Source organism: Etheostoma spectabile, chromosome 15 (assembly GCF_008692095.1).
Source record: "Etheostoma spectabile isolate EspeVRDwgs_2016 chromosome 15, UIUC_Espe_1.0, whole genome shotgun sequence".
Lineage (NCBI taxonomy): Eukaryota > Metazoa > Chordata > Actinopteri > Perciformes > Percidae > Etheostoma > Etheostoma spectabile.
The window spans coordinates 18,733,931-18,747,463 of NC_045747.1; the positions used below are offsets into that span (position 1 = coordinate 18,733,931).

At 39.5% G+C, this 13,533-nt stretch overlaps 1 protein-coding gene across 4 annotated transcripts in view; it reads left to right on the forward strand.

Moving 5' to 3' along the window:
* Window positions 1–12,825, forward strand: part of shisa6 (shisa family member 6) — a 150,855-nt gene extending 138,030 nt beyond the window's left edge. For 2 of the 4 annotated variants that reach the window (XM_032537840.1, XM_032537841.1), the window contains 2 exons: window positions 1,518–1,676; window positions 8,791–12,825. In XM_032537840.1, coding sequence (XP_032393731.1) covers window positions 1,518–1,676; window positions 8,791–9,419 — 788 coding nt within the window. In that variant the 3' untranslated portion in view covers window positions 9,420–12,825. The remainder of the gene's footprint in view (window positions 1–1,517; window positions 1,677–8,790) is intronic. The other 2 variants (XM_032537842.1, XM_032537843.1) reach the window with 2 other exon arrangements.
* The last annotated feature ends 708 nt before the right edge of the window (window positions 12,826–13,533 follow it).

Below are 13,533 nucleotides of genomic sequence, written 5' to 3' on the forward strand. Positions count from 1 at the left end.
TGTGCCTCCTGACCCATGACTTGGCGTCCCAAATACTGAAGCCTTAGGAGCTCCGTGCAGTGCAAGGAGCCTGCAGGCTGCCGCACATATTGCTGATACCCAAAACAGAACTGTTGAAGGCACTCCAAAATGAATCAAGCTTCACTTGAGCAGCTTAGACGCAATAGACTTTCAGCTTGCTCGGAATGAGTGATGGCAAAGAAGCACACATTGGTACATTTTACTGATGCTACTCATCAGCATCCAGTAAACAATAACCTTTTAATGGTCAAGGGGAAAGTCACCAGACACCCTTCAAAAAGCAAGGAGTTTAGTTTGCCTTACTAGTGGATACTATAGTTTCTAAAACACCGTTGACAACCACGTCTCCTTCATTAGTTCATGCAAGCATTTAACCTCTTTTTTTAAAAAGTTTTTCTACATTTAATTACAAGGTAGAGTAGTGTGCCCCCCACCAAATAACTGTCAGTTACCTTTTCAAATATTTTCATGCACATCTTAAAGCATTGCGTTATAAAAGCTGAATGCAAAGGGTAAACTTTCATAAAATAAAAAAAATATGTTGTTATTGCCTTTGTGGAAAAAAAGTTGATGCTCTATATGGAAACACAATTGCTGCATAGGTTCAGACATAGCAAACATTTAACTCACATGACTGATTAGCTGTTGCCACTGTTGACATCCTTCAGGATAGTCCTGTGACATGTCTTCTTTTCCAGACAGCGTAGATGTGTTAGATGGCCAAGACCACTTGTTTTGTTTCCAGTTAGAAACCTCTACTTCTTCTACTCTGGTTAGTGGCGGATTATCAAAGCCATCCAGAGATTGTAGCGCCAACTTCTGATAAAACTACGCTGTTGCCTATTTTATTTGATCCAAACCAGTTTATTGAAACCCCAATAGTTTGAGTTAAGTTTGATTAAAATTGGCTTGACAATAGGAACGGAAACATGTCTAGTGTAACGCTCTTATCCCAGTGCTGTTGATGACATTGCTCCATTTTGCAGATGACTCCATTTCATAAATGTGCAAAGAATAGTGAAAGGGCCATGTAGTAAAATGACAGAAAAAGAAAACAAGATTTCTTTTACGTATTTAAATTAGTCACAGTGCATAATGTACAGAGTCACTCCTAGCTACAGCTGGCATCTGTTGTGTCAGTGCATTGACTGTTTGCACCAAATAAACACAAAGTACTACAATTCTAGTGAGGCAAAAATTCCCTTCTGAATGCACCTGATGATAAAACATATTTAGTAACCCAACAAGCTATAACTGATTCTGGAGGGAATAGCTCCAGCAATATCAACTGTTGTTTCAAATGCAACCAGACTTTTTCACGCGTTCTTTTGCAAAAGCTAGTCTTCAATCCACATTTCTTACCGCATCACACCTTGCCCTCTCTATCCACATGCCTTCCTTTCTCTTCTCCAGTAAAGACTCCCAGTGTATAACCCGTCTTTCTGACTGACTGTTCTCTGACTGCACCACACCGCTTCCTCCCCTGTCCCCTGTAGAGAGACCCCAACGGATGAACAACATCCTGACCTCAGCCACGGAGCCCTACGACCTGTCCCTGTCCAGATCCTTCCAGAACCTCAGCCATCTGCCGCCCTCCTACGAGGTGGCCCTCAAGTCTGACTTAAGTAAATACTCCTCCTCTCTCCACAGATTAAGTAGGTGGTCCTTCATTCGTCCTTCATCCCCGTGTTTATTGCCTGATGCACTAAAGCAAAGAAAGGGAATGACATCGCCCTCATGCCCTGTGCATTAAAGGGTTGCCACATTCACTGCGTCTGGACTGATGAAACATTGAAAATGTCCATTACAGAGACATGCATCATGATAAGTATCTCCAGATGTTTGGTGGCTCATCATGCAGATTATCCGCTCACTTTTTCACCTTTTAGGGAAATAAACCTCTTAAAATGCATGACACCGCTCTGCAGCCTCCATAACCATTCCCATCGACTCATCTATCGGCCCGTCCACTGAATCTAATTGGCGTGTAATTTGGCTCCATCTGCAGCTTATGTCATGTTGCTCATGTCTCTTGATTACATATTAAGTTTTATTTTATATTTTTTAGCTGTTTAGCTGAATGGCATCTATATGGGATGATGACATGTGCATGCCCAGTATTCTTTACATTTGTTGCATGTTTCCTATGTCGATCTAGATTTCCTTTTACTTATCTTTTCATTAAACCAGGGAACGGTAACACATTAAGATAGGACATAAGGTATGAAGGAAGGCATGACTGTTGTCATTCTTCATAAAAAATGTTTTGAATGTGGCCTTTGAATACCTGACTGGAAGGAAGTTTTCAATGTAAATTTATCTTGTGAATGATTCCAAATCCAAGTTAGTATTTAAAAAGAAAAAATGCAGAACAGACACCTGGGACATTTAAAATTATTCATGTCTAACTTTTGCTCTGATAGCTGTTTGAAGCTTAGGTTAAGTTCCTCATTAAAAAGTAAGTGAAGCGTAGCGACCACACAGTAACTATCAAAGTAAAAAAAAATATATCTGTTTTTTGACAAGTCTACGGAATGGGATTTAGTTAGTTGTAAATTAGTTGTTGGTGAATGTTCAATGTTATATTTAATTGGTAACTGAAGTGTGTAAAAGGCAGCTTGGAGATGGGTAACACATGCAGTGGGCCTGATGTTCTTTTATATCCTGATTTGCAATATAGTGGAATGAAAATGTGTTATAAAGATTGTGTAACGCATTTCTTTAATCCGTATCTGCTGTTTAGATAATACCAAGGTGCATAAAAAGCAGAATTATGGATGCATTTCTCTCTTTGCTGTTTCAAACTGATGCAGAGCTCTAGAGGATTTTGATCGTGGCTCAAACTGAACCTTTGAAAAGCACCAGGAATTAAAATATTTTATAAAAACTACAATTTTTAGTTGACTACTTACACTTTAGATCCTCCACTTGAGACCATCTATTTTTAATGTGTCAGATTTCCGCTTTCATTTGAGCTAAACATTTTGAATTACAGCGATGATATCATCGAAGGGGGGCGATGGGGTTGAAGCTGGTCTCGTCTGAGCATGAAAACTCCTTTTAAGTCATGGAACAGCACATTTTCTTCTCACAGCTTTTACCTTCAGACTTATTTTAATACACTCAAGTAAGCAGACACGGAAGATGTGCTTCTACTCTAAGTGTGCGATCACGTTTCCTTTTTATCAGTCCATTGATGAAACAGAATCGTGAAAAAACAGTGTGTATTTGCTATTGTATTATGTTGTACTTTTTCTTAAGACATTTCCTTTGGACTCAGTGAGCTATTCTGTGTTTACAGTGATTTGTGCCTTACTTTTTCTTTAAGGCGTCATTTGCAGGAATGAATTCAATGCACAGCAGATATTCAAATTGCGTATGCAGGTGTACTCTTCTCGACACACTTGAATGCACTAAGCGCAGCACAGGAACATTCTGGAGTTGGTTGCACCTTAAAAAGGTCAGCGGCAACAAGGTCAAAGTTGAAATAATTTGATTTTTGAGCGCAATTCCAAGCGCTGCGGGATGCCAAGGGTAGTGCGGCGCTGCTCTTTCATAGATAAACATTGAAACAACCAGAGCTGAGTGGTCATACAACAGATCATGTATAGGCTTTTGATAATTAGATTGTGAATCAAAGATGTATGCTCCTGTTGAAGGCAGAAGTCTGTTTGATATTAATCTGGTTTCATTCGCGATATCATGGAGAATTACTACACTACCCACAATCCTACACGCCACAGCATCTCTGGTTTGTAAAGCTTGCTGTTCCCAAGGAAATGTTTACCCAACCTGCAAACCCATGAACGACTAAAGCGAGCTGCTACCATTGAAGTCTATGATCGTTTCTGTACACAGTGTTGTACCTTTGCCTTTTTTGCCGTTTTCAAAATGTTATTTTGCGCCAAATCAAATGTTTTATGGACAGATTTAATCGTGTAGCTGGTTGGCTGGGTTCCAGGCTTAAAACTCTACAAGCATTTAATAAAACGTCATTGTGAATTGTGAAAATCACTTCTGGAAACCAGAGCCGTTTAAAAAGTGGGTGGTCACTGTGTCATTGTTGCTCTATTATTGTAAACTCAAGTATTGACTGCTGAAAAGTTATTGACCGACATGAATTAGCAGTGAGCTTGAGTTTTGCATTGCATTTTTATTGTCCTCATTCTGGAGTTGATCCAGTTGTGAGTAGGCTATTTGATATTGAGAGCTCTTTAAAACTCAAAAAGTAATTTGGGGTGTGGTAAGATAGACAGAACTTGGATCTTCATTGTTTGTGTGATTTTAGATGGCATTATTTGCCTGGAATGTTGTCATCACTGGTGTTGGTGATCCATGGGTCACAGCAATAGTTTCTCCACAGCGCTGTGGAGGAGGGTCTGACTAGTCCACACAGCATTCCGGGATGGGAGAAAAATATTCTCTGATTTATTGGCATTTCTTTAAACCAATCACAATTGACTTGGCCGGTGCTAAGTGCCGGACAGAGCTCCGGTTCCTCTGTACAATAGCCTTGGGATGTAACTTGTTTTGAGTGAACATTACATTAAAAGTAGTTTTAGTCGTGCAACAGAAAACTCAGTTTTGACAAATAGTCTCGCTAGCTGTCTGGATTTACCCTGCAGAGGAGCAGTTAACCTTAGTCCTCATAGTTTAAATTTCCAACACAAAGAAAGTGGAAGGTAACACATCCGGCCAAAAAGAAGGACATTTGACGCAAGGCACCGGAGCAATCCCTCAAGTGGAATGTAGTGGATATAGACTGCAGCATTCACAGTTTCACTCTTGCACAGTTTATTGGTTTTGCCCACATGGTTCAGTATAATATATCTCTGTGGTATGTTTTGGATTCCATAATCAAATATTCTTGTATGAATATTGTGTGGCTCAAGCAGGATTTCCATCCCCACTGCTGAAGAAAGAGACCAATCTTCATCTGCTTGCCGTTTGAGTACTTATTATTCACAGACTATGCGTTGTCATTCACCATAATAAGATTTTTGGCTTGGTGCTGCTTTGTTTGAGACCAAGCATGCAGCTCGTCAAGCAACCTTTAATCTAAAGAGACATTAAACACTGAGAGAAAGCCATTTAGATGTGTCTTTGGTTCTGTGATATGAAAACATGCTTCTGTGCAATCTCATTTTAAGCACATTCAACATTTGTCTTTTATACGTTTGCCTTTCTTTCTCTCTGTCTCTCTCTCTCCCTTATCAACTGTGGGCTTTGCTCTTATCTCGCCGGAGACTTGTACACACACACACACACAAAAAAAATTACAGAAATGAATCAAGTCAGACTACAAACAGGCTTTTCAAATTTGATACAGGAGCCCTGCAGAATTTGTCAAACGAGCAAGCAAAGTCGTCCCTTGAAGAAAAGCCTTTCCAAACTAAATACATTTGTGGGTTCAAGCATGAGTGAGTTCTTTGGAAACAAGCCTCAAAATAATCTAATTAGTTGGACTAGAATTTTAATTAAACAATCTGGAGAGATGATGATGACTAAATGAAATTAGTACAGTTTATTTACTATTTTAAATTATGTGTGTGTGTGTGTGTGTGTGTGTGTGTGTGTGTGTGTGCGTGCATGAGAGAGAGACTACACTTCCATCCCGCCCGTCCTTCAGTGATGTCAACAAGGCAGAGATTGAGGACGCTGCTCTAAAGTAGCCCAATCAGCTCTTTCAAGGAGGGCTTTAGAAAAGAGTAGGAAAAAAAATCTTGTTTGGCTCTGTTTATCAAAAATGGATTAAAACATATTTTAACAACCCCCCCCAAAAAAACTGCCTTTAATCCTTCCAAAAAGAAAAAAAAAAAATTAAAATTGCTGCATTTCCCTCCTTTAATTTGACCGCTCTTGCTCCAAAACTCTCTAAAGATCACTTTATAATTGATGTTGAACCAGTTTCACAAGTGTTGGTGCATTATACAATTACAGTCTTAGGTGATCAATAGGTGAAACGTAAGTATAATGCTTATATTGGATCTAATCTAGCGGAGCGGGAGCTGGGCTTTAATTAGCTGTTGTTAGCTATTCCGTGTTTTTGCAGCTCCGCCCCACTTTTGGCACCCTTTTAGCCTCTCGCAATTATGTTAATTGTAAAGTGTTGCATTCTATCCACACCGCAGAGATGAGAGCAATCAATGGACATCAACCCTCTTAAATCATTTCACTCACTTAAAGTGTAAACAGTGTAACAACAATCATGAAAAGGTCTTAAATTAAGTGGTGGAAAAGACTGCTTTAAAGGAAGAGGATCTGCATTTGTAGTTTTGAGGTAGCCAATAAACCCTCTACTGAAATTAATATTACAGTGAATTCTTACAATTTTGTGTACTGTTTATCTACCTCAAAAGGTAGAGAGAGGTTGCATTCCTCCAGATTTAAGTTTATTTTATTATATTTGAGTCTTAGTTATTTTGGATGCTTGGTTATAGTGTTATTGCACAGTGATTAATCTGACATTAATCTGTACAAAAATAGTATCTTTAACTGTGTCTTAATGGTTATAAATAGAGTTCTCGCCCAGAGCACAATTTGAATTTGCTTTGCGAGTTACTTTGTCAATGAGTAATGCTGCTCATAAACTATACCTTTGTAGCCGAGCTGCACCAATCACATGGGTGTATCTAATGTGAGCGGGCCAGAGGCAACCTAAACAGATGAGGACAGTTTAATCTACCAGTTAGAACTTGAGTTTTATTCATGGTAACTTAAATTCTTTGAGGAAAATATCACAATCAAAGCAAGTACCTAGTGAATGAAAACAGTATTTGAGTTTAAAAAGTGTCAATCAGTATGACATGACCCACCTGGCACTTTGTTTTTTATTTGGGGTTTATTGGTTGATGTCAGCCACGCCCGTGGCTATTATCAGAGACTCACCTTTTATTTGAGAATTCATAATAGGTCTTTTTTCTTGTCATAGCAAGACATAATACATTCCTGACACATTAACATATGAGTGTATAGTCACTACAGATTTCTCACAGCGACTGGAGTGTGACCTATTAATGGCGATATGGGCCACCGCTTTTCGATTGTATACGTGTAGCCTCTGGTTGAGTTTGGTTGACATTTTCTGCCATAATGTCACATCTAAACCAAGCCTTCAGGGAAAAATGCTGGAGCACAACGCCACAGGCCAAAGTTGAACCTCCTCCATTACGAATGCACAGACCAGTGGACATGAAACCCCTCATGAAGTGACAATAAGGTGACCTTCTGTATCCAGACATCACATCTCTCCCAGATAGCCAAGCATCCAGACAAACAATTCCCATCATCCCTCCCCTCCACAACTCTGTGCTACGGTCCTAAAAATGGCCGTTCGACCTCTCTGTTCTGCGATAATTACCTACTGTAGAGGTAACGACCCCTCAGCCGCTACTGTTAATCAGAGTGCTTCTGTGGTAGCGTCCCCCTGTGTGCCGGCGCTGCCAAAAACAGGTAGATAGAAGTCTGCTGAGAGCTGATTGCAGCCTGATGCAGCCACAAATGACTTTACCATTAGTACCCCTCAGTCGAGAGACCGACCTGCTTTCTGACAGAGGAATTGAACAACTGGCTGCCCGCTCAGGCACGACCAGCTCATGATCTGTTGAGTATTGTGGTATGCTGATGAGCACTCTCCACGCTGAAGGACAACAACGCTAACGAGTCCGCTGTTCTGTTTTTCATTACGAAAAAAGGACAGAACTATTCAAAACAGTTTGAATCAGACTCTCTAACTACTTTGTTGATTACCATTATCACCTCCAATATAGAAACCCTTGCAGCTTGACTTCGGGATACATGAAGATTCCGGACACTTTGATGACTTATACAGAAGCATTTATTGAACTCGATTGAGGAAAAATGAAGGCAGACCGTACAGTTTAACAAAGATTTGTTATCGAGTAGTGCCGTCTGCAACTCTGAGGTTCTTCTGTCTTCCCCGGATGCATATCTCTCTCTCTCAGCTGTCAAGTTTGTTATGCCAAGATATCACCTAAAACCTTGTCAAGCCTATCTCTCTCTGGGTTTCCATCAACCTCCAAAAAGAAAAGAAAAAATCCCTCATCATATGGCAGTTTAGACTCCCTCAATCTGTAGAGACACAAACAGATTCATGAACAGATTTGGTGTATGACAAATATAATGGAGACTAATGTGTCAATGCTTTTCAACCGCTCATGGCCCTTATGGTCCTAGAGCCACATTTCACAAAAGTGATTTGTGAGCACCCCTTGCATGCAGATTTCAAAGAGTGGCAGGATCACAAATGATCGGTTCTTGCAAATTGCAGATAACTTAGCAAGGGCTCTTTCATGCTCATGCATGGATTGCATGGTTTGTTTTTATTAATGAAATGTGTCAAAATAAACAAGAGGAAATTATCTCATGGTGCAACTTGCATGTTGTAAATGTGGTTCGGCTCAAATATGTTGTGGTCTTGCTCCCCCACTGTGAGAAAAAAAATCCCTAAATGTGTCTGAACTATACCGTATATTCGGTAAGTATAGTTTTGTTTTAAATGCACTGAGGCAGTGAGTGTTCTTGAATGGCATTCTAGGAACTGTGGGAATCACTAACTACAGTAGAGTAGAATGCACTAAAATACATTTGTTACAGCTAATTGTTACAAAACTTTGTTGAAAAATAAATTTTATACGCAAAATCAAACTCCATATTACAGTACAAGTACAGGTATCCAAGGGTTTCTTTTTCCAAAACAAAGGCCAGGAGTCTTGACACTGTTATTTCTCTTTGTGTTCTGCTTCTCAGGTGAGGACGTAGATGAGTACTACGCGAGGAAGCATCATCATCCTGACTTCGGTGGCCGGGGGCCGACCCACATGGTGAAGCTGAACGCAGATCCCCAGCCGCACCAGCAGCATCAGCAGCCCCAGCAGCACCAGCAGCGGCAGCGGCCCCGCCGAGTTCAGAGGGCCATGTCCCAGGACCACGTCCTGTCTCCTCCCCGGACGCCACGCCGCGGGGACTACGGCTTATCTTCATACGGCGTCATGGCAGCGGCTGCATATAGCAGCAGCCGACACCTCTCAGAGGAGCAGCTGTTGTCTGCAGAGCGCCTCCACTCCCAGGATCCCTTGCTGTCCCCGGCAATGAGGCGTGACAAGTTCCGGGAGAAGGCAATGGCTCGGGCTATGTCGCACGCTGACATGCTAATGCCCATCACGCCCGTCATGGACCGCCACAAGATGACCAAGATGCACTCTCAACCCACTGCCTCTAACGACTCCTACAATACGCTGACGGTCAACAACCAACCGAGCACGTCTAAGAGGCAGGCGTTTGCCTCTCGACGGACACACACGGTGGACCACCTACAATACATTCCGGGCCACCACCACACATACCGCACTGCCAGTAAGAACGAGGTAACTGTTTAACCGCAGAACGGTTAGCTGAAGGATTCCTGAGACACGCCATGGACGATGACAGAAATCTCGAAAAATCAGCATGTCTCCTCAGCAGAGGTGTTCTGTCTTCTTATAACAACAACCTCCATCATTAAAAAACTAAACTATTTCTGCTTTTTTTTTCTGCACAAGCCTCCTGTGTCATCCACAATCAACCCCGGCAAAGACATCTCTCTCTTAGGACATCATAAGGGCTTTGCGTGTTGACACAAAGAAGGATCCTTCATGTCAGATGGATGTTTGTTTGACAGCCTGAAGAAAATATTTTTTAAACTGGACATGGGACTGGAAAGGGAATTGTATTAAATTTCTTAATATATACATATACTTATATTTACTATTTGTATTTTCAGTCCTTGTTATAGCTTTAGAGATTCTCATTGACTGATGGAAGCACTTCAAGTGCTGCCTCTTAAAATTGTCCCATTTCAACGAAGTGGATTTGTGGGTTAAAAAGCACAATTTATGAATTCCCTTTTTTGGTTTGGTTTATTTACTCTTCTTCTTTGATAAAAGGCCAGGACATATCAGCTTATTAGTGAAAACAGAGGCTAATTCTTTTGTATACAATAGATGATTGTAAATAGGCTATATTAGCAGCATTAAAACAAGAAAAGCTGGCCCTTTGGCAATATTGTTTGGTTTGGTTTTCTCCCACCTGGAATCTGTATTCCCAATTAATAATTTTAATTTTAGATAAGGCAAAGATCCCAAATGAATATTATTTCCGCAGATGTCTGCAAAATATGTGGATGTAATATGTACATGGGGAGTATTTATTTCTTTTGTAGGTGTGCTTGTAGGATATGATTGTGAATGAAACCTTTGACCACGGTCGACGAGCAGCTTCAGTCTGGAGACGTGAATCCACAGGTGACAAAAGAGCCTGATGGTTGTTTGAATTAACTTCATTTTTGCTCACACATCATTTCCTTTGCTTTGTCATCCATGAGGCTGACCCTCCCCCGCCCACTCTGCTAGGTTTGTGATTTGCCAGCAGCTTCCATCTCTACATATCAGGTACTCGTAGCGGCGGAGCCGAGGAGCTCATTGGTCCAGTCAGTTTTGACAGAAACAATCAGTACCGAAGAGGACGTCATAGTTGCTAGTCAATCAAGCATTAATTAAAACTGTGACCTGTTTGTCCTGATGTTTTCATTAAAGCAATGCCTTATTGTATGGAATCCCATGTGCTCTTAATTGATGCTTTTTTCACTTGTCTCATTGTCTTAGCTTTCTTGGGCAATGTAATTGATAATAGTGTACCAGCAGAACCAGCCGTAAACAATAGAACAGTAATAGATGGTGCAGTATGTTACCTCAACAAGACTAAATTTACTTAAAGGAATCTCAAACCTAAATCAGTATATACTAGAAGATTTTTTTCTACAGTTTGTTACTATTTGTAACACTTATCCCATTGACTGAATTAAATGGGCATACAGTGCTTTTGTTGTTCAGTCAGATTATCTGGAGAGTAGAGGTCTTCATGTGTTCACTTACTCTGGGAGCCAGACTCCCATCCCATTTAGACAGATTTCCAGCAAGCCTGGCCCTGGGCGGACCAATCACAACCGTTATCTCATACGAGGAGGGTTTAAGAAGAGGAAAGTTACCGTCCTTACAGTAAATGCACCAGGCTCAAAAAACTCAAATTGCTGATCAAATAGGAATTAAGATTCTGTTATTGCCTATTTCCCTTTATGTTTTTATAAACACATTTTTGTGTACTGTTTAGCTGTCATTTGAGAAAGTTTGTAACCCAGCCGCCATTTAGTCCTGTTAAAAATTGATTAATATTGGATGTAGGTCTAATCAATTGAGTCCAGAGGCATTTTAGTCTGCACAGTTCAATGATCCTTGGAAATCGGAAAATAAACTGAGAGGTTCCAGACTAATTCACATTTGCAAATCAGGTTGGCAATGCCAGACTAAGGTTTACTTGGTTTCTACTGATCAAGGCACAAACAAGGACTAGAGTTGGACTGGGTCCTGGAGTTATATTCTGTATAATCAGCTAGGTCTCATTGGGAATTTTAGCATAGGTCCTGGTTTATGTCCGAAATCAATATCCCAGTCTCAAATTATGGTAATAAAGTCCTGTGTGCAAACTATATGGAAACATACATACATATACATATATATATAGAAACACACACACACACACATATATATACACACACACACACACACACATATACATATATATACATATATATATATATACATACATAAACACACAAAATACACACACATATATATATATATATATATATATATATATATATATATATATATATACACACACATACATACATATAAGTACAGTAAAATCTTCTATAGACACATTTTCATTTGCGTCCCAAACTGACCCATGAAGATCTTTACTGATGAGTCCAAAGGCTTTGAAAATGTGTACTTTATGTTTATTGACAAACAGCTGAAGTGTCTGCAGTATAGACATCTTTGTATATGCTGCACAGAATTATGACGGGTATCTCTTACACATAACAATCAGATTAGAAATTGACCTTATTGTACAAGTAAAACATCAGGAACATTGCTGTTTCTATGATCAGATATTTGAGATGTACACTTGAATATGTTATATGTGATATATGTCCTTTTTCAATGGTAGGAAAGCAATGTCTTATTGTAAATCCATGATCATGTTGAAAAAAAAAAAATCTTTTAAAGTTGGCTGTCATGTGTTTGTTTTTTAATTGTAGGGTTGTGGAAAGTTGGCCAAATTAATTCCACAAATTAACTAATTTAACTTATTTCAAAATGTACGTGCTGTATTAAAGGATGTCAATTAGAGATTGTATTTTTTCCTCTTCAAAATAGTATTTTTTTCCTTTTCAAAACAGTCTTTGCATATATAATTTTTTTCCCCCCTTTTCTTGGAGAGCGCTTACAGGTAATGAAGAAAATGTGATAACTATGGGTTTGTGTGTGTGTGTGTGTGGGGGGGGATAATTGTTCAGTAGACTGCTTCAGCCAGATATATGTAACTACCCCCACGCTTAACTAATCTTCACAAACTTCTTTTCACTTAATTAATAATGATGTCATCCCAAGAGCCTTTTATCTATGTGCAATATTTCCTATTCATGCACCATAACTCTGTAGCCACTTTTACAATGTTGTGAGGTTCATTTGCTGCCATAAAGGTATTGCTGTTCTTTAGGGCTGTTGTCTTTTATAGCCAATCATTTATCATACAGCCAAACGTGGTATGAATGAAACAGGTGTCTGTGTAATTGCACAAATACTATGAGACTAATTTAAAGGCTTCAAAACAACAAAATATGACTGTTCTTGTGCATTTTCTGTTTGTTTACAAACTATTAAAGCACATCATGTGTATTGTATACATTGATTTAATAATTTTCCTATCTATGAAATGAGTTGTTGTTTTAAGCTATTCAAACACACACACACACACACACACACTTGAATGTGATGACTGACTTCAATTGTTTAATGATAGTGATCATTGTGACTGTGAAACTCATCATGAGAATATGTTTTAAGCTAACAGCAGGTGAAAGTCGTAGCTAAGCTAAGGAGGCGGGGCTTTTCTCAGGTTTTGAGCATAGATTTGTTACCATTCCTGTGGGTCCGTGTACTTGGTGGCCAACAGATTTTCTTTTTAAAATGAAAAAAACAAAAACAAAAAAAAGCCATTTTCCCAATTACCTTTAGTAAATATTAAAACAGAAAACAAAAAACAATCTTTCTATCCAATTGTCTTTGATGTGTATATAGATGGAAATAATAAATATATTTATTATGTCTATGGTTGTATGCATGCCACCAACCAAGGTTCTGTGAACTCTGTGTTTGCAAGTCCACAACATAACACTCTTTTTTTGTCCACAGACAAGTCATTATTTTTTTGTGTAACCCTTTTTCCTCCTCAAAAGAGAACATGACTTTCCATTGTCGTTTGCTCAGACATCCAAAGTAGAGAATGACAAACGGCAGCGCGGCTTCTGCTGACCGCCGAGCTCGCAGGAGTAACTTTCAGGTGATGAAAAAATACCAATGCAAAATGAAGGAATATGACTCATATACATGT